This window comes from Populus alba, chromosome 17 (assembly GCF_005239225.2).
Source record: "Populus alba chromosome 17, ASM523922v2, whole genome shotgun sequence".
Lineage (NCBI taxonomy): Eukaryota > Viridiplantae > Streptophyta > Magnoliopsida > Malpighiales > Salicaceae > Populus > Populus alba.
The window spans coordinates 13,075,229-13,096,165 of record NC_133300.1 but is presented as its reverse complement, the minus strand read 5'-3'; the positions used below and the strand labels follow the sequence as shown (position 1 = coordinate 13,096,165).

The 20,937-nt window shown below is 34.2% G+C and overlaps 3 protein-coding genes across 3 annotated transcripts; 1 reads left to right on the top strand and 2 right to left on the bottom strand.

Annotated features, from left to right (window-relative positions):
* Positions 1-586: 586 nt before the first annotated feature.
* On the bottom strand, positions 587-3,922 carry LOC118049535 (uncharacterized). The gene is made up of 5 exons (XM_035059550.2): positions 3,695-3,922; positions 3,527-3,613; positions 1,435-1,584; positions 1,136-1,333; positions 587-993 (listed from the first exon to the last, which is right to left on the bottom strand). The coding sequence occupies exons 1-5, from the start codon at positions 3,920-3,922 to the stop codon at positions 892-894; spliced, it is 765 nt and encodes a 254-aa protein (XP_034915441.1). The 3' UTR covers positions 587-891.
* A 1,114-nt stretch (positions 3,923-5,036) lies between these two features.
* On the bottom strand, positions 5,037-8,234 carry LOC118049536 (pectinesterase 31-like). Its single transcript, XM_073405545.1, has 6 exons — positions 8,145-8,234; positions 7,846-7,950; positions 7,500-7,551; positions 7,341-7,417; positions 6,645-6,832; positions 5,037-5,127 (listed from the first exon to the last, which is right to left on the bottom strand). The coding sequence occupies exons 1-6, from the start codon at positions 8,232-8,234 to the stop codon at positions 5,037-5,039; spliced, it is 603 nt and encodes a 200-aa protein (XP_073261646.1).
* Positions 8,235-17,534: 9,300 nt separating this feature from the next.
* LOC118049532 (uncharacterized) lies at positions 17,535-20,696 on the top strand. The gene is made up of 2 exons (XM_035059548.2): positions 17,535-18,986; positions 20,399-20,696. The coding sequence occupies exons 1-2, from the start codon at positions 17,610-17,612 to the stop codon at positions 20,462-20,464; spliced, it is 1,443 nt and encodes a 480-aa protein (XP_034915439.1). The 5' UTR covers positions 17,535-17,609; the 3' UTR covers positions 20,465-20,696.
* Positions 20,697-20,937: the final 241 nt, after the last annotated feature.

Here is a 20,937-nt window from a genome sequence, read left to right as displayed (position 1 = left end):
CAGATATTTGAGGAAAAAGTTGCTCTGCCTGGTGGAACTCTTTCTTTTGTTTTTAGGATCCAATCATTACTTTCATGCATTCAGATTCATCATCTAAAAGATAGGATTGAAATCTGGTTGGGTAAATCAAAGAATTCTCAGAGTCAAAAACGTTGCCATTCACCAAGGGCACAGCGAAGGCTATTTACAGGAGCAATTGCTCAATCAGAAACAAACTTATCAAAGAGAACATGCCTCATCGACAAGATCAAGCACCATGTTGTACTAATTAAATTCTGTTCATTATATACTATGGTACTCGAATAGGATTTTGTTCATATCTTGCTTGAATGAAGTAATATCCGAACAAAAAAGTTTCTTTCAACAAATGGGGATGTAACTTGAATGGTAGGGCGCGACAGTTCGATCCCCAAGTCTCCAGAAATCATATATTTTCACAGAAACTCATTTTTATATCTATCATTTTCTGGCCAGAACATCCAGTTCTGCACAACAACAAAAATGGGAGTTCGTAATCCTATCATATTTCACAGATTATTTTAGCGACACAGTATCATGCAGTGCCTGCCAAGGTTAAATTTAGATGTTTCTCCTCAGGAATTACAATATCATTCATAAAAAAAGAAACAAAATATATCAAAGTTGCTAACATCATGTCAAACTACAGTTATTCCCCTCATCATATTCATGTCTCCAGTCAATCCTGGTTTCAACTCCAACATTGACAAAAGTAGAAACAACATGTGCTATCCGGATTAAAAAAAAATTCTTCAACTCAGTCAGTTGTCCTCCATCTGGCCTTTCTTTTCCATTTGCTTTGACCTTCGAATGAATGAGCTTCGCAAGATGCAACTTTTATATTGATCCATAAGTTCAAAAGGTTTGAATCTATCAAACCCGATTCCTAGGTGTCTCCTGCTTGAATTTGCTATAATCGGCAAGCAAGCTACTATTAACTCTAAGCTTCATGTTCTCCACCAATACCCTTAATACCTGTTCTTGGAACATATAATTTAAACACGTTGATTAGGCAAAATACACAAACAGCATGCATGCACAGATAGTATATTGTTAGTTTTCTGTTAAACCATTGTCAAAGAATATCATCAGTTTAAGGAGATTATTATGGCCTAACCGACTCTGCAACAGGCTGGCGAACATTTTCAGGAACCATAGCAAGCACAGGAGGAAGAACGAAGCTTATATTCATCTCCAGTTGACCTTTGAGCCTTGTTCGTACTCCCTGCCTATCAGCATATAATGCTCCTTTTACACCAAGAGAAAATTGAGATGGTTGAAAAATATTATCAAGCCCTTGAAGCTTCCACCTGATCTGCAAGAGAGTACTTCCATATAGAGGTGACATGAGCAAATATAAAAAAATGTTAGTCTGAAAATTTCATTGATGACTGCTTGAATATCTTTAAAGCTTACAACATCAAGCTCGAGAACCTTCGTGATCTCTTCAGGAACTCCCGGTGGGTAATCTCTCCCTCCTGATTTACATCTCAATCTCATCTCAACTACTGGCCAGACAGTGAGGAACAAGAAATTTATGGGCAACATCTGAATTCTCCATTCTTCCTGGAAACATTAAACACACATATATTACAGAGGATTCTGCTCCCCTATGCCTGAAAGACAATAGCACAGAGGATTATAGATGAAATGCATATTTCTATGATGGTAAGTACAAAAAAGTCAAAATATTGCATTTATAGAAACTATAATTTATATTGCAAGCAAGCTTTCAGGTGTGTCAATTTGGGCCAGTATTGACCTAACTAGCTCACCTGCACATTTATGCATGAAACACTAAGGGCATGTTTGGAATGATGTCAGGGAATGAAAGATAAAACAAGCTTAACTGATTAAGAATGTAGTGTAATCAAATTGAATGATACGTTTCTTATAGTTATTCCTTGTCTTCTATTTAATCAATTTCCATTTGCCTTGACCTTTTCGTATAGGAAACTTCAACAGAAAAATTTGTTTTCTTGTCCATTTGTTTTGCTTACATTTTTTTTTTTTTTTGGCAGAAAGCATGTGCAACAAACCTATTGTCTGCATGTGATTGATGTTGCTGGCTTCTTTGATCATTTCAGACATTGAGCTGTTCCATCTTTCCGCTCGAGCTCTCAACTCATGGCTGCTGTGACTGAGAAATACTTTGCCTATACTAATTCTGTCCATCTTGCTACTCGTGAGGTTGGGTTTATGCCACTGGATTGGATGATCATTACTGGGATTTCATCAGCATTTCTTGCACACCGAGTTTCAGCAGCAGAGTTCTTGGAGCTTCTTGGTTTGACTTGGAGGACTCAGATCAAATTATATGGTCGATCAGTTCGTTATAGCATTGACATCGAGGCTCTTAGTTTCTTGGACGCTGATTGGAGAGCTCCTTTAACAGACCAGCAGCATTGAAGGTCACTTCTCAGTACAGATTGGGGGAATCTTTTTTCTTATTAACAAAGGCATCCCACTGTCTTTGGTGAGTGCCATAAGGGAACTTGATTTTTTTGCTCAAATTAATGGGGTTACTCTAACAATCTCGTCATTCCTCTGGGCCATGTGTCTGAAGGTCTCAACCAAATACCTGACACCTTTAGCTGGTTCAGTTACTTTCTCATGCTTTGGATTTAGAGAATTCGGTGGCCTTCAGCCAAGGTCATGAGAGGAACCATAATGCTTTTCCTTGCCTGAGCTGCCGGCCTTGTATCATGCATTTAACATGGCCTAGCATCCATAACTGCACTACAGTGCTGTATTCTTTTAGAGACATTTATGCGAGTAAAATTTTGGAAAAAGCCACAATAACACATGCTCTATTTTTTTTCTCTTTTTCCTACAAGTTCTCTTATCTTGCCTTCTCTGACTTAATGCTGGTCAACTTCGACCCTTTTTCCACCTTTCTACTTGTGGCCGGTTCCAGATCTAGATGAGGATTTCTTCTAATAGAGTGAAATTCCATGGCCAGCTCAAACTTGCTTGTGCCATTCCACTTGCTCTTCCAACACTCTCAAGCATGGTTCGCAGTCTTCATTCTCCCCCAGAGGGATATTGGAGGGCATCAGTGTGGGTACACTGATTGAAACTGAGGAATTCTTTGTTCGAGACTGTCAATCTTTGCAATTGTTTGCAGCCCACAAATAACAATCAATTGGACAACTTAGATAAACAGTGATCATTCTATGGAATGAGAAAACACTGCATACCATTTGACTGGCCGGTAATTTGACAACGACATGAAAAAGAATTGATGGAAAACAGCAGCAAAGAAGACAGAGGTCATTTAATTCTTGACTACACATACAATCAGAAGGTCACTCAAAGCATAGATTTTTTTTATTAACCATACGAGGCTTTATATGTCAAGTAAATAAATGGCCCTTAACAATTGTGAGTCAATGATGAGGCAGATTCTAAATCATTTCAGTAATCAACACAGTGAACTCAATTTTCGAAAGATCAAAGGAAAACGAGGGAAAAGAAAAGGAAATTGCACAAAAGATATAGCAGAAACCTCATTAAGTTGTTGGCTCCTCCTTTTGTCAGGAAATATGGCGTTGAAAACTCTAGGCTTATCCTCCAAATATCCATCAAAGGAAGCCTGCAAGGAAATAGAAACCAGCCATGTGTCACATCACATAGATAGAGAAAGAGAGAGAAGAGAAGAGGAAAATTGGGGTACCCCTGGAGACTCATGGAGAGGGATGTCAGTAGTCATTCTTGAAGAGTAGGTGGCAGAATTCATTGCCATCTGATTCTTGATCAAAGGCTGCTTTGATTTTGGTTCAGGCAGTGCATGGCCTTTCCGCTCATGCCTATTCAGCTTGTCTTTCCATTTCCTTGAGCTAAAATGTCCAGCAAGCACCTGGTGCTGGCATGGGACAAAGGACCTTACTGCAATTTCGCTCATTTCCTTTCAGCTACTACTGTTTTTGTCTTCAGAAGGGAAGGAAAGCCTATCTTATTGGGTTTCTTTACTCCTTTCAGCTACGATTGTTTTTGTCCTTAGAAGGGAAAGGAAAGCCTGTCGTATTGGGTTTCTTCACCTTGTCCAGTTCTTCACTACGCAAGTTCTTGGAGATTAGAAACGTAGGCTCATGCCTTTCGGTCATGACATGTGGACCCTCTCTGTTTTTGCCTTTCTCTCTTTCTGGTGGTTGTGAATTATTGAGGGTTTTAGGGTACCTGTGAATTCTCCTGACACGGTAATTTTGAACTCTCTTTTTTTATTTTTCTTTCTTGAGAATCATGGAACCCTGTGGTTTGAGACTTGGGAGTTGCTGGTTATAGCATGGCTCCCCACAATTGCCCACATATCCAGTCCAACACGAGATTCTAAGACGATCTTGTGTTTGTCTCTTGAATTTTACTCAAGTTAATGAATCTTAAGACGATCAGAAAAGTATTGCACCGCGGGCAACAAAGATTACATAGTTTTTCACTTCCATTCTTTCATTATCTGCTGGGAGCTTGCTTGATTCTCCACTGTTTGCTCATGCTTTTTACTGAAGCTTATAGTTTCTACGCAGATTATGGTATCCTCAAGGCCCTTCGTTGGCATAATAGCCGAGGCACCTTTCTGGATCTGGGACAAAGAAACAATGCATCAGAAATATGATCTGCTTCTTCTTTATCAGTGTTCTTGACCATGTCACTCATTTTGATGGGCAACCACATTACTCAAAGCAGCTGTAATTTCAGCTAAGGCGGCACATATTGCAAAAACATGTGCCAATCATACGATGGAAGAAGTGAACTGAAAGCAGGTATGAACATCAACGAGGGCTTTATTTTTCTCTCTTATTTTTATTTTTTGTGGGGCAGAGATTTAGTGGGAGGGATAAGATTAATTACCACGAGATGGTTCATTCAGGGGAAGATTTATTTAACGTTATTTGTCAAATTTCATATTTATAGCAGTTCGCCAAAGTCAAAGCATGCATGATGATCTTAACCAAAATACATGTATCCTTGAATGCAAGTTGCATTGCTCTCATTCTCCGCTTTACCCAAGTTATTCCATCCTACATGTCTGCTACAATGATTCTTCCAAAGAGTCCCCATGGACGTTCAAGCACATAGATGAAGTCCCCTCCATTGCCAGTAATCACATATCTGCATGGATGCGATAATTAATTAGAGCAGACCAAACCATCACAAGAACGAATGCCAAGAGAACTAAGATAGGATCTCCTAGCCAGACAACCCGGCAAGAATAATGTATCAATGGTGACGGTATTGCTATAAGCAACTTATACCAGAAAGTTCGGTTGACAAAAGATACAAGGACTATTATTTCATATAAGATGACAACTCAAGAGAGCGATTAAAGCCAGGATCTCTGAGACACAAAGCTCACAGGCAAAAAATAAAAAATTCCGAGTGATCGAAGAAAGAGATGAAAAAACAGAGTACTCTGATTTTGCATTTCATATCTCATCTACAGCCAGCTTTAATCAGAATAACAGGTTAAATAACTGTATAATTGTACTTCCGCAATAAATTACATAGTCTACGACTTCAAGTCAAATATCTGGATAGAAATACCAGTGTGGGTTGTCAGAAACAAAGGAAAATCTCTTAAATAAACATGGACATGTCAGAAACTTGGACTCGTAGAAACACCAGATAGAAGTAGTGAAAGTTACATAATTTTAGATTTAATTTGAGGCCCAACTGCCCAACATAACTCTAGGAACATACCAAAACCATTAATGCTAACTGCAGAGCACAACCAGGTAACTTCTAGTCTAAATGATGTAATCTATCACAAGCTATATAATCAAAGTTGAAACAAGAATGAAGAACAATAATGAAATGCTTGCTAGAAAAACAGAAAAAGAAAAGAAGAAAAGAAATAGGCAATGCTATGGAAGAAAAATAAGCACGGATCCTTAACCTACTGCATTAGATTACATTTCATTAAATCCAACCAAAGTTACAAAGGAATTGATAAGTGGTTGTTGGAAGAAGTAGTAGAGAAGAATGACACTAATTTTCTCTCTGAAACAATAAGCCTACATCGGAAATCTGACAATTCTCAACCATAGGTTCCTGGATATTCTAATAGATGTCAAAATGAGGAGATTTTAAAGTCAAATCTTAACACTTCAAAATGTTGTAAGAAGGATATTAAAAATTTCCTCAAGAGGTTCCTTGTACAATTCTGTAAACATACAGGAATCAACAATTTAATTTCCAACCAATCTGTTCGGAGTCCGCTCTAAAAGTCTAGGGTCATGATTCAGCTCTGTATAAGACATGCATTTCCCATTTCTATCACCAAACAATAGAAATCTTAATAACTATAGAAATAAATACTGTAGCCTCGATGCCAGTAGCGCACCAAAACTACTTTGTTTGGGCCAGGGAGCAGACATGTAAAACTTAAAGGATCTATACAGAGTTTATGTGGTCGATAGAGTTTAAAATTCCAGGACATTTTCATCGCACAAGAGTTCATGTTGGCTGACATTGATAAACCTATCAGACAGCTTATGAATTTTATTGAGTCAGTACAATTCTTCCCAACTTCTCCAGAAGAAAGATGCTAATATTGCAAAAACCTTGACTAGGAACTTACAGGAGGCAGGAACAATAGAAAAGAAAGGTGAAAGCCAATAAAAACCCACCTCGGAAAGACATAACCAGTTGACTCCTGGGAAGATTTTATGCTTTGAGCAATTAAAAGACCTGCTGATTTGCATTGGATATGACAATGTTCCAATAGAGGGGTGCTATTCCCAAAAATAAAGTCCATGTAGCCTTCAATGTAGCAATCTTTCAAATACTGCTTCCCATAATGCAAATAAAGAGTATCCTAAAATAAGGAAATACACGAGCACATGATTTCGGGTTTGTGTCCATATGATACCTCCTCATATAGTTCAGAACTCCAATAATGTACCAAAGCACGCGATTGACTCAGACAATGTTAGCCTCAGGCACCAGAACCCTAGAGAAATAATCAAACACCTAACTCATTTATTTTCAAATGATTACCTACTTCCCACTTAAAGGAACAAGCTCATTCTTGATTGTTTCAAACCAATTCATGATGTTCGTCCACTTACAACATAGGTAGAATATCAGGCCTGCAATTTGTCAATGATTAGTAAACTGCTGCACTAGCAAGTTTGAATAATGATGTAGTATTATAATTGGCAGTTCACTAAGAGAGAGAATTACTCAATGTCACTGTATTTAGCATCCATAAAATTAACAAGTTTGACAAGTATATGGAGTTCTTAAATAATCAATGTCATCAGAAAATATGAACGATAAAGTAAATGATCCATGAAACCAACCAAATGAGACAGTTAATTTACCTGCCACCCAATGAACAGGCAATTATAGAATGCATACCAATCAGCTGTCACTCTAATTGCCACAGCTTGACCTGAACCTGGGGTAAAAGTAGATAAAAAAACACTGATCAATTATTTGACAGCTTCAAATAATTTATTAAACAATTCAGGATGGTTCACTATGAACAATGTAGGTGACACCTCGAATCATACATTTTGACACAACCAATGGCTAAAAGAAAACAGATATCAAGTACTGTAATCACCTCCATTGTTCACGCAACAAAGACTTAATTTCAAAGTATGCATAGAAAAAAAAAATCAATTTTTCAATAAACCAAATGAACAATTAACAAAAATCGCAATTACTCATCACACCAATGAATACTGGTATAAAAACAAAAGGTCCCAAAACCTCAAACACAATAAAAATCCAAAAATCTTATTCCATCACGAGAAGCCACCACAAAATTGACAACAGGAGAAAAGGGAGAGCCTACATTAAGCATAAAGATTAGTACATTACCTCAGGAGAAAATTTCTCAAAAGTGATTGTCTCAGTAATAAAATCCTCTCCTCCCACAATCACAGTCCCACACCTAAAGTTCCCAGTCTCAATGACCCTCGAAGCCTGCAGTACCAAAATGCAACTTCAAAGACCTCAAAAACACGTGTCAAAAACCCAGATGAGCAAGTTAGAAAACACAGAAAATCAGTGCACCTGGTGGTCATCAATTTTGGTAGAAGAGTTGTTCCAAGTCAAGCTAGTAGCTTCTGGTCTCAAACCCGCAAGAGTTATGAGATTCTTGGTCTTGGCACGCACACGGGTTGCCAGTAAACCCCAGGAGGCACACGAATCACAGTTCTGCACGTGTTGCGGAGTGGCACCGCATCTATTGCTTCCTGCACCGTCATAAAGTCTGACGACCGTCTTCTGCCACCGTCAACGCCCTTGATTAATCCAATAAAATGTGAAATGACAATGAAATCGATTTGAAAAAATCATGGGATTTGTTTGTTTGCTTTACTGGATTTTTTTTTTTAGTATTGTTTGTTTGTTAACTATGGAATGTTCGTTGCTTTTGTCTTGTCTGTTTATAATTTAGATTAATTGTGATTATTATAAAACGCTAATGCTGTTTAATTGGAAGTAAATAATGATTAAAATAGCTAAATAATTTATTATTGCTGAATCGAATGGGAAAATTAAACAAGAGTTAATTAATTGCGTTCGCCCACAAACAAGAGTTAATTATACCATCCACGGCCTTCCTCTCTGCACTTATAACATTTGAAAACGTGGGTAGAACTATATTTAAAAAAAAAAATTAAATTTATTTTATTTAGAATTATTTTTTTATATATATTTTAATATATTGATATAAAAATAATTTTAAAAATAAAAAATAGTATTTTGATATATTTTAAAATAAAAAATATATTAAAAAAAATAACTGTTAATTAATAAACTCTTAATCCTTTTATTTTTTTTATTTTTTTTTACTTTACTAGAATTCAATCCCTTTTAGAATTGAGTCAACAAAAAAATCCTACAAATTCATACGCAGTATTATGTGAAGAAAAAAATATCTTCTTTTAATGTGATATATCCATTTTATCTATTTCTCAAAACAAATAACTCTGACAAAATAAATTGAAAGAACAACGAAAATGATGAAAAAAATAAGTTATAAATGGATTTAAAAACATAAAGATTAAATATATAGTTTTTTTTAAGATAATAAGGATTAATTTGCTTAGCTACCAAAAAGTAATAATTAATCGGTTAAACAAATTCACCTATGAATTGTGTGCTGATATTTTTGCTTGTCAATGAAAGATGATCATCTTATATGATCAGCTTATGTGTTAATCGAGAATAAGTTATATATTTTTTTAATGTTTGTAAGTATGATTGTGGTTATTTTTTAAAGTATTTTTCATTTAGAAAAGTATTTAAATAATATTTGTTTTATTTTTATAAATTATTTTTGATATCAGCACATCAAAATAATTTAAAAATACCAAAAAAAAATAAAAAATATTTTTTTTTTCAAAAACACTTTTAAAATACAAAAACAAACAGGACTTAGTGTATTAAAAAAAAATTAAGTAATTTTAAGGATTCATTCTTCTCATCAGCCTAGTGTATTAGAAGAAATTTGATGAAAAATAAAATAAAATTTCCAAAAAACAAAATGTATTTTAGCTAATTTCCTGTCATTTTCGGTTAATCTTTTTCATAATAATAGTAATTTAAAAGTTAAAAATTCAAAATTCAAAATAAAAAAAATCAAAGACAAAGAAGATAAAAAAAAAAAAAATTTAGTGAGATAAGGATATTATTAGGTAGGATAGAATATTTCTAGAGTAAAAAATAAAAAATAAAAATATTCTCAAATGAAGTTATTATAAATAGATGATACCTTTAGAGAGATTAAAAAAAAAAAGTCATTAAGAAACCCTAGGAGGAAAAACTTTAGAGAGAATATGTGCCAATTGCCAAAAGAAAAGGCAAGAGCAAAACTTTAGGAGAAAAGAATTGTAGAGAAAAAAAAAAAAAAAAAACAGAGAGATATAAAGAGGGGAAAAAAACTAGTCTACCCTTCTTCAACCTCCAACCATAGCTTCAAAAAATAAAAAAATAAAAAACTAACCATCTTCAACCAAAGAACCAGCCACTCGAAACCCCAACTCCAATCCTAAATTTTCTAGTCAACATCACACCCAAGTGTTTTTCTATCGAAGCCTAGCTCTCTCTCACCGGAGCCACTATGATGACAACCAAGCTTCCACCCATCACAACACCTTCTCTAATCACCACCACACCGAGCAACCACCTTATAGAATCAGTTGAGAGTGGAGAGAGAGAGAGAGAGAACCAACAAAGAGAAAGAAGATAAAGAAACAAAAAAGATTGAACCTTTAGGGCCTAATTCAATCTCCCACCATAAGTACCAATCGGCGACACCATGATACTGAAAAAGGAAGAAGAGGCACATCCAGTGGACTGGTCCAAACGCCTCCATCCCTTGCTGGCATGTACAACAATGCGCCAACAACAACTACCTTTCACGGCTCGTGACAAACACAGACCACCGCTGTCACCAGACGTTACATCAGCTTTCAAGCCACCTCAGTTGCTCTAAAATGCCGATTGCAAACCCAAATGCATTTATTTATCTATCATGAATGATTTGTGTTGTGCTTTTGGTCATGTTGACTTATTTATGTTAAATAACATATGTTGCATTGATTTATTTGTGCTGAGTGATTTAAGGTGCATTATCGATCTTACATGGGGATGTTTTTATTTTTTATACATGGAAGTTTCAATTTTTTATATGAGGATTTTTTTTATGTACGAGATCATTGATTTATGATTGGATGCGTAAATTCTATGAGAGAATATGCTAGTTTTTTGTGGAAAGGAACTTGTACTTAAAAAATAATTTTCAACTAATCTTCATAATCAAATAAATAGTAGGATTATTTTCATATTATAAAGTGGGTCTTAAGCCCAGGTTTTTTACATTCCTTACAAGTCCATTATCTATTTTAAAATTCTAAAATGATGAACTTTCCTATTTTATGGGTTAACATAAAATGATTTCCAAGTCTAAAGTTGATAAAATATCATATTTTAGGGATTAACATCATGATTCTATATTCAAAATTCTAAATTGATGAAATGTCCTACTTTTAAGAATTAACTTAAATTTTTTTATTAAAAAGTCAAAACTGATAAAATCTTTTAGTCAAATTTCTCAATATGTTTCCAATGTCTTTTTCAAAAATATAATTCTAGAAAATGGTTTAGAAGATTAATAGCTAGCATGCATAGAATAAATTTATGAGAAAACATGGAGTAAAGGTAACTTTTTGTTTGAAAAGATATAGTAAGAGTGACATCATTCCTTTTTTAGGCAGAAGTATCAGAATACTTGAATCTCTGAGACTAATATCTATTTTAGAATTTCTATTTTTCTTTAATTATTATGTGGCAACTCTATTAGGGATGATTGTCATACTCTCGTGAGAGCGCGACGTTGCAGCGACCTTTCTCGAACAAGTTAAGAGTCTTTATTTGGATAAGGAGTCGCCACTTAGTATTATGGTTACCAGAAACCTTAATTGGTATTTAGAGATTCTAGGAAAGAGACTGGTTGTGTAAAAGAAATATATTAACATCCATAGTACATCTTACCTGAGGTAAGAAATATTGTTTTTCTTTGTTTGTGGTTGCTATAGTTTGTTGGTATTTTTATTTTCTATTAATGTATCCATGATGAGATTGCTATGATGAACAAACCCTAGTTTCTTAGGTCAAGAACTTGGTATGAAAGATGTTTAAAGAAAATAATATGTTCACAACTTATGCACGACAAATAAATCATAGCTAGAAATTCAAAGAGATTCAATGATTTTTATTCTCTCTCTTTTCTCTTTGGTATTTAGGATATTCAGGACTCTTGTATCATATGACTCAAGTATCATTGAGACTTCTTTCTTTATAAACTTGGTGTTATTGACTACTATATCATTTCAAATAATATTTCAAATAAAACTCCTTAAGGTTTGTATCCTTATATTAAAAGTAAATAATAATAAATTATTATCTCTAATAATATTTTACATATTAACTCTTTTGTAGGTTTTTCATCCTTATAGTAAAAGTAAATAATATATTTTCTTGCCAAAAATAAGTTTTAAATATTTTTGAAATGTAGGCCAAAATCCTTTGGAATTGTCACACCCGGACATCACGGTTAGGGGTGTTCAAAAAAACCGAATAACCGAAAAAACCGAGAAAACCGATGGAAAATTAACCGAGAAAACCAAACCGAGATGAAAAACCGATTAAACCGATTACTAAAACAAAAAATCTTTCCGGTTCGGTTCGGTTTCGGTTTCACCACCAAAACCGGTGAACCGAACCGGCTACCCATAAAAATAAAGCAGAAAGGCAGAACAACCTAGTATAAATACTAACTAAATGATATTACAATTCACTTTTGCAACCGCCGCCCACACCAAACCAGCCTTCTTCCTTTCCCCTTCAATTTTCATCTTCCCTGCCTCTTGCCCCTGCATGTGTCTCTTGAGTGAATCTTGACTCTCTTCTCTAGTTGCTGATCAACCAGTAAATAACCCACATCTCCGCATCCATCTAGTAAACTTGTAGTGGAAAAAAACCAGAACAAAATCCCTTGGCGTCTCTCTTCACCTGCAGCAAAAAGAGTCAAAAAGGTAAAGTTTACTGTTTATCCATGTGTTTATTCTCGTGTGCTTCACATAGTGTGCTAATCTTGATCTTTCATTTGATGACTGTAGTGCCACTTACGCAGGGAAGACTTTGACTATGTGTTGGCACTAGCCTTGGGCATGTCATCTTCTTTGATTGAAGGAACGGGACATAAGAGAACCAGAACCATATCCTTCACACATTCAGTTGAACTTGCTTTAAATTTTGAAGTTTAATTTAACCGAAACCTTAAGCCAATTTTAAAGCTTAGCCATGCTAAATCTTCCCAAACCGTAAGCCAATTTTAAATCAAAAACAAAAAAAACCCATGGGATTAGGTTTTCCGGATTTTTCCTTAAAAAACCGAATTTAACTGAACCGGACCGGTTCGGTTTGAACCAGTTTTCGGTCCGGTTCGGTTTATTTTTTGCAACAATACTGTAATTCGGTTCGGTTGGTTTTTTTAGTCTAAACCGAACCGTGAACACCCCTAATCACGGTAACCTTTTAAAAAATTATTTAAAAAATGTAAAAAGAACAAATATATAGCATCTTATTATTAAAGGGAAAAAATTAGTTTAAGGAGTCTTCATATAGTATTATGGTCATTGTCAGCCCTTAAGCGTCCTACCTAAGGCAAGCTGCATTGCTGGTTTTGTCTTAAATTGCTAAATATTTGTTTATGTATTGCATATCAGATTCACATTTTACAATAAAAGTCCACAAATCGAATATATAACAAAGCCAACAAAACAACATGAAAAAAGAGTGTGAGAGTCCTATAAATAAATGTAAAAAAAAAACCCTTGGAATTTTCTGCTATCCAAAAATGACTCATTTGGCCAAATATCAAAATAAAGAAGTGCGAAATAAAAAGGATAAGACATAAGAACACACCCTCAACCCAAAAAAAATGGGGCCTGCTCGGCCTGAGACCCAGGCCCATCCCGACCTCAGCTATTCTTTTTTTGTTTTTTTTTTGTTTTTGGTTGGATCCAGCCAGCCCAGCCAATTCACTGGCTCAAGCTAGTGACCGGGTTAAGCATTGTTTCAGGCATGCATGAATTATTCACGCATGCTTGCAATAGTGCTGAGTAATTAAATTTGCAAGTAGGGGAAGAAGAGTGACTTACCTACTTCAAACGTTGTTGGAGCATAGTTATTAAACCTGGTCCGGGGGTTGGCCTGATCAAGGGGTCGGGTCTTGGGTTTTATGGGTCAACTCGGATTAATTAAAAAAATAATATTTTATATTTAAAAATTAAGAAAAAAGTCCATGTAAATATAGGCTATACATATTGTAAATAATGAGGTTTAAAAGAATATTTTAAAAAAGCTTTTATCTTACATTAAAAAGATATTATGGTAAGCTTTTAAGTTGAAGTATTTAAATCAAAAAAGTTTTTTATCTTACATTGAAAAAACCTAAGTTTTTTTTTTTGAAAACATAGAGTATATATACTTAATTTTTTTTTCTTATGAACATAGAGTATATATATTAATGGGTTTCAAATCTTACATTGAAAAAATATAACTTTTTTTCTCATGATTGACATTGGTTTTCTCGTAGATCATTCGGTCTACATTTCACCTAGGCAACATTTTCCACTTTTTGTCTTTGCAGGTGGTTCTCCTCTGCTTTTGGAGGAAGAAGACGAAGAGATAGGAAATGTAAAACTGCGTCATTTTGGACTAAGGATTACTCTTTAATTTTCCCTTGAAGTATCATCGCCTATTTAATTTAGTCCCTGGAATTTAATTTCTTGCAATTTAGACCCAAATTGACCCTAAACTTTGATATTGTTTCAATTAAACCCTTTGTTTCATTAATTAAACTCATTCAAAGCTTAATTAAGTTCCCAAACTTATTAATTTTTCAATTAGGATCCTGATTTCATTGATTCCATCTTATTGACCCTTAAAACTTCATGTTTGTGATATCTTGATCCAAACTTCTGGTTTTTTAGATCATAGATAGGTTTATCATGGTTTCTAAGATGTTTTGGGTTAAAATAAGTTGAAAAACGAGTTTTTAGGTAAAAAGCTTTAAGCTCTAATTTTTCGGTTACTATTTAGATAAATAGACAACACATCATCTAGTTTTTTTTTTGTTTTTTTTATTTTTTATTTTTAAGTGAGAGACATGTAATCCATCCCAAATACAAAAAAAAAAAAAATAAGGGTTCAATTGCACAAGCCTTGATGAAATGGGCCATACGGGTTGACCTAGCTTTCCAATCTCGATAACACATGACCTTTACTGTTTCTTTTTCTTTTCAATTAATCATTTTTATATTGTTTTTATCAAAATATGTTTTTTATATGTAGATTAATACTTCTTTTCTCTTTTATTTTCTTTAGAGAGCCTTTTTTGAAAGACTGATATTTTTTCTTGTTATGCATTTAAATTTTAAAGAGCTTTTCTGATTCATTAGTAATTTTTTTTTCTTATCTTTTGTATAGATGAAGTTTATATTTGAAAATAAAAAATTTTCTTTTTAGATAATATTTCTAATATGTGCAACCTTGAATATTGTTTTTTTTTTCTTTTTTTTATTTAGTCAATTTAATATGTTTCTATTTCTATTATTGTTTGATTAAATAAAAAACTTATTTTAGTAAACAAATTCATCAAATATAATAGAGTAAATGTCTCATCTTATGATATTAAATATTTTTTTCTATATTATTATTTTTTCATTAATTTTTTTATATATTATTTTTTTCTCTTTTTTTATTTATATGTAGATTAATACTCCTCTCTTTCATTTTATTTCAAGAGCCTCTTATAAATGAAAAATATTTTTTTTTAGCTATGCATTTAAAGTTTAAAGTGTTTTTTGATTCATATAATTGTTTTTTTTTTATCTTTTGTATAGATGAATTTTTTTTTGATAAAAAATATTTTTCCAGATAATATTTCTAATTTGTACAGCCTTAAATAGTTTTTTTTTCTTTTTTATTTTATTTAATCAATTTAATTTGTGTATTTGTTTCTATTATCATTTGATTGAATAAAAATATTATTTTAATAAACAAATTTAACAAATGCAACCGGGTAAATATAATTTCTTGTGAGATTGAATATTGTTTTTCTAAATTATTTTTTCTAATTATTTCTTTAAATTAATGCTTTTATATTCTTGTTTCTCTATTTGTTTTTAATTTAAATGTAGATTAATACTCATTCTCTCTTTCGCTTTGTTTAGAAAGTCGCTTTTAAATGACATATAATGTTTTTTTTTTGTTATGTATTTAAATCTTGAAGAGTTTTCTTGATTCATTTATAGTTTTTTATATCTTCTATATAAATAAACTTTATGTTTAAAAATAAAAGAAATCTCTTCATAATTAGTATAAAAATAAAAGGCATGAATTTTTTATTATGCATGATTTCACTATCCATTCTCTCACACATTATTGTGGATAGACTATGTAAATTGTTTTTTATTTTTCTAATTTGGTCCTCAAACATTTTTTCCAATAATTTTTTCCTAATCAAAAACCAATTGATTTTGATTTTTCATATAAGAAGTGATTGAAAGAAAAGGGAACTAAATGAAAAAGACGTTAGACATAAGTGACATGCCATAAGTTTCGAAAAAGATGCTCTTTGGTCCTTAAACTTAAAAAATATACTAGATTATACAATTTCAATGCTTCAATATTTTTCAAATTACATTTTGATACAAAATTCCTTTTTTGTTATCTTTTAGTCCTTGATTGAAAGAAGATAGAGAAAAGTCGTTGAATTCCAGCGATAGAAAGAAAAATATATCGTTTACACCGATTTAGGCCACTAAAAGAGACAATATTTGGGTCTAATTCTTCCTTTTGAAGAGGAAAATTCTTATTATGTGTTTTTTTTTTACTTTAAAAGTTCATGAAAAAAAAAAGATATGAGTTTAAGTTGATTTTTGGTTTTGAGTTGATTTTGTTTTTTGAGAAAGTTTTTGTTTTGTTTTTTTGAGGTCATAAATAAATTTTTCATGGTTCTTAAGATATTTTTATAGGTGTTTTAAGTTAAAAATGGGTTGAAAACGGGTTTTTGGCAAAAACATTTAAGCCTCGATTTTCCAGCCACTACAATTGTTTAAATCTAGACAAAATCAAACGATGTGTTTTTTTTTTTTTTTTTTTTTTTTTTTTTTTTTTTTTGTAGCAGATAAAATAAGGGTCCAATCATGTAGACCCTAAGGAAATAGGTTAGGCGGGCTGGCCTGACTTGCCAATCCCAACAGTGTCTGACCATTTCCCCCCTATTTTTTTTCAATGAATGCTTATTTATATATGTTTTTTTTTCAAAAAAAATATTTATATTTAGATTAATATTTATTCTCTCTTTTATTTTGTTTAGAGAGCCTTTTTTAATTGATATTTTTTTTGTCATGTGTTTAATTTTTTAAAGATATTTACTAATTCATCTATAATTTGTTTATTATCTTTTTTTTTATAGATGAATTGTATTTTTTAGAATATTTTTATTTTTAATAATATTTCTTATATATGTAGTGTTGCATAATAATTTTTTTAAAATTTTATTCAATCAATTTAATATATTTATCTATTTTTATTATCGTTTAATTGAATAAAAAATATTATAATAGACAAAACTTAACAAACATAACTAGATAAATAACTCTTTTTATAAGATTAAATATCTTAATTTATATTTATTTTTTTATTTTTAATTTTAGATATCATTAACAATTATTTATTTATTTATTAGCATATATATAAATTTTTTGATTTCCATTCAATGTTTTTGAATTACATAAGTAAATATAAAAATCTCGTATATACAATTTTTCGTTTTTATAAAAAATTAAAATATTTGAGCGTCGGTAACCTAGAGGCTAGAACTAAGTAATTGTGGGCCCACACCACGCTCAATTACCACTCGGCATGCATTCCCATCGTAAACGACATCGTTTCGTGACGAAATTAAAACAAATATCAACGATATTTTTCCACCCTCGTCTTTATCACGTTCCCCGTTTCTCACTCTTTCAGACAACAGTCACGAAGCCAGTGAAGAAAAAAAAATGTCGTACTACTCACGAGGAGAGGATGACCAAGTCGACGATTACGATGAGTACGATCCCACCCCATACGGTGGCGGTTACGACATTGCTTTAACTTATGGTCGGCCAATCCCACCGTCCGATGATACCTGCCATCCAATCAGCTCTTCCTCACCGTCCGACGAGATCGACTACGATCGTCCCAATTACTCCTCACATGCTGAGCCGTCTCCTTACGCTGATGAAGCTCTTGAAACAGAGTACAGCAGCTACTCCCGTCCCAAGCCTCGACCTGGATCCAGTTATGGTGGGCCTCAACCGGCTTATGGATTGCAGCCCGGATCGGAGTATGGGTCTGCTGGGTATGAGAAGCCGGCCAGTGAGGAGTATGGCTCTAGCTATGAGGCTGCTGAGTATGGCAAGCCTCATAGTGAGGAATATGGGTCTGGTGGCTATGAGAAACCTAGCGAGTATGGATCCGGGTATGGGAGGAGACCCGAGTACGAAGATGGATCTGGCTATGAGAAGCCGAGCAAGCATGGGTCTGATTATGGGCGTAAACAAAAATCGGATTACGGGTCTGGCTATGAGAGACCTCAGAGTGAGGAATATGGATCTGGGTATAGCAGGAGACCCGAATCTGAATATGGTTCTGGATATGAGAAGCCAACTGAGTACAGTTCGGGTTATGGGAGGAATCCCGAATCTGAATACGGGTCTGGGTACAAGAAGTCCAGCGAACATGAAGAGAGGACTGAGACGGGGTACGGATCCGGGCATGGGAGGAGGCCAGGGTCCGAATATGAAGAAGGTGGGTCGGAGCATGGGTCTGGGTATGGCAGGAAGCAGAGTTACGAGGAAGAGGGAGAAGGGTATGGAGGAAGGAGCCAACATGAGAAGCCAAGTAGTGGAGACGATTCACCTAAGAGGGTTAGCTATGAAGGAGCCAACATGAGGAGGCCAGGGTCCGGGTCCGAATATGAAGAAGGTGGGTCGGAGCATGTGTCTGGGTATGGCAGGAAGCAGAGTTACGAGGAAGAGGGAGAAGGGTATGGAGGAAGGAGCCAACATGAGAAGCCAAGTAGTGGAGATGATTCACCTAAGAGGGTTAGCTATGAAGGAGCCAACATGAGGAGGCCAGGGTCCGAATATGAAGGTGGTGGGTCGGAGCATGTGTCTGGGTATGGTAGGAAGCAGAGTTACGAGGAAGAGGGAGAAGGGTATGGAGGAAGGAGCCAACATGAGAAGCCAAGTTATGGAGATGATTCACCTAAGAGGGTTAGCCATGGAGGAGATTATGAGAGGCCTTCTTATGGGAGTCGCCGCAGTGATGACGACGACGAGGATCGTAATAAGTATCGAGATGGTGATGAAGAGGGCTATGGACGCGGGAAATATGTAAGGAAAAAGCTTACTTTTTATGCTGATCCAAATGATGTTTAAAATGCCTCATTTAGGACATGTTTCATGCATTTGCATTTTGAGAGTACAGACATGATGCTTTCTGTGTCTGAAGCAACCCACTTATAATTGCAAGATCACTTGGGATAGATTTGATTTGGTTCTGAAAAAAATTACGAGAAAGCAATGAATAGGAAGACCAATGCACTTGACTTGTGTCCCATAGGTAGGTATGATTATTCCCTTAAGTAGGCATTTTTTGCATTAGTTCATTGGATTATTTTTAATGAAATCAAGGTAAAGATAAGAAGAAGATCGGCCTTCAAATGGGGGGCCACTTGATTACCAATTAAAGTAATATAACAAATGGACGTGGTTTCTTGTGGACTCTGGAATCCTATATTTTCTTAGTTATTCGTCAGGAAAACTTAGGAGGTGCTTAGTAGTGTATGCACATCCTACAAATGCACCAAGGAGATTCTCTTCTGTTTTTGTTTGTTACAGCTCAACTAGATGTTCCAGTTATAAGTAGGTGCAGTAGAACTTTATTTTGTTTATAATTCATCAGAAAAATTAAGGAGGTTCTCAGTCAGGGACATCCTCTGGCTCAATTGAGAAGATTTATGAACTATGGGTATTTTCCTTTTTATTTGTTTGTTTGTTACTGCTAAACTATACTTTCCAGAAATCTGTAGTTATGGTAGAAATTTTCCAATTTTTGCTCCAATCATCTTTTTACCGAGCTCAAACTTCTCTGCTCAGTTCTATGGTGGATGAATATCTGTGGTCCAAGCTCCTCTTTTCTAGCAATCCTATCTAAGCAGATAAAATTGAGAAATTATTGTCCTCTTAGGTTGTTACCCACTTGCCATATTTGTGTGTTTGTAATTCTCTGCGGATGAGAATATGTAAAGAATTTCAGCTGGATATTTAGTCATTTTAGAAACAAGTTAACATATTCTTTGTGTTTTCAATAGTATTATAGCTCCAAAACCAATAGGTTCAAGTCTTAGACCTAGTTTGGAATTGATGATCCAGATTGGCGTAGCTGGAATTGCTAGAGAACATATAGATGTTTACAGAATCACCTATTTAAACAACAAGCAGTAGCACTGAACGTAGCCGCAACTTTGATAGCTTTCATGATTAGATAATTGTTTATTGCATTGATGATCTTGCTTTTAAGTTCCAGCAGCGAAATTACTATATGCTTGTCTTCATTGGGGGTCTTAGGGGAAATGAATAATAATAAAATTTCATTTCAAGCTTACCTTGAGAAAAATACACTATTTGAGTGCCCATCTCTCTGCAAAATACAGCTTCTATCAACAAAATCATGCATAGAAAATTACCTTTCTTTTCTTGTGCTTGAATTCTGTCATTATCTAAATCATACATGCAATTGGCAGGGAGATGACAATTCTGATGATGACGGGGAGAAGCATCACCGCCGCAAGAGCTATGATGATGAGTGATCAATGGACTGTAAAATGGGATTCATGGCACTATTAGCTGCTACTAAATAAAGGGGTGATACCATGTTTCCTTGAGAGGGCACTTTTTGTTGAGTGTTCTTTGCAGATGCCACTCTGTATGTGTGCAATCTGTTTTACTTCTGAATAGAATCCCAAACTTATGGGTTTGGTGTGTTCTTCACACTAGCTTATGATAACAACAATTATGTGGTGTCATTTTAATCTTTCTCTATATTGTGCGCAAATATAACTGGAGAGGGTGAAACAGTTTAGTCCTTTAATTCACACTATTCCAGCGTTTGCTGGATCTTAAAATAGCTGGTTGCTTGTGGGAGATTATACTTAGAAAACCATGCTATTTTGCTTTCTGGTTAGATATTACTTGTGCTTGGTGGAGAACGCCTGATGCATAAAAAGTTGAGATTAGTAAATGGTTTACAAAATTACGGTTAACTTGCAATTTTTTTTTGTTT

Coding starts and splice junctions, on each gene's coding strand:
- LOC118049535 (XM_035059550.2), bottom strand. CDS start 3,922: ATGAGCGAAATTGCAGTAAGGTCCTTTGTCCCATGCCAGCACCAGGTG. Junction 1,334..1,434: donor AGGTTCTCGAGCTTGATGTT/GTAAGCTTTAAA, acceptor ACTCTCTTGCAG/ATCAGGTGGAAGCTTCAAGG. Junction 994..1,135: donor GCCAGCCTGTTGCAGAGTCG/GTTAGGCCATAA, acceptor TTCCAAGAACAG/GTATTAAGGGTATTGGTGGA.
- LOC118049536 (XM_073405545.1), bottom strand. CDS start 8,234: ATGACGGTGCAGGAAGCAATAGATGCGGTGCCACTCCGCAACACGTGC. Junction 7,951..8,144: donor CTGGGGTTTACTGGCAACCC/GTGTGCGTGCCA, acceptor TTGGTACTGCAG/GCTTCGAGGGTCATTGAGAC. Junction 7,418..7,499: donor TGTCACCTACATTGTTCATA/GTGAACCATCCT, acceptor CTTTTACCCCAG/GTTCAGGTCAAGCTGTGGCA.
- LOC118049532 (XM_035059548.2), top strand. CDS start 17,610: ATGTCGTACTACTCACGAGGAGAGGATGACCAAGTCGACGATTACGAT. Junction 18,987..20,398: donor GCTATGGACGCGGGAAATAT/GTAAGGAAAAAG, acceptor TGCAATTGGCAG/GGAGATGACAATTCTGATGA.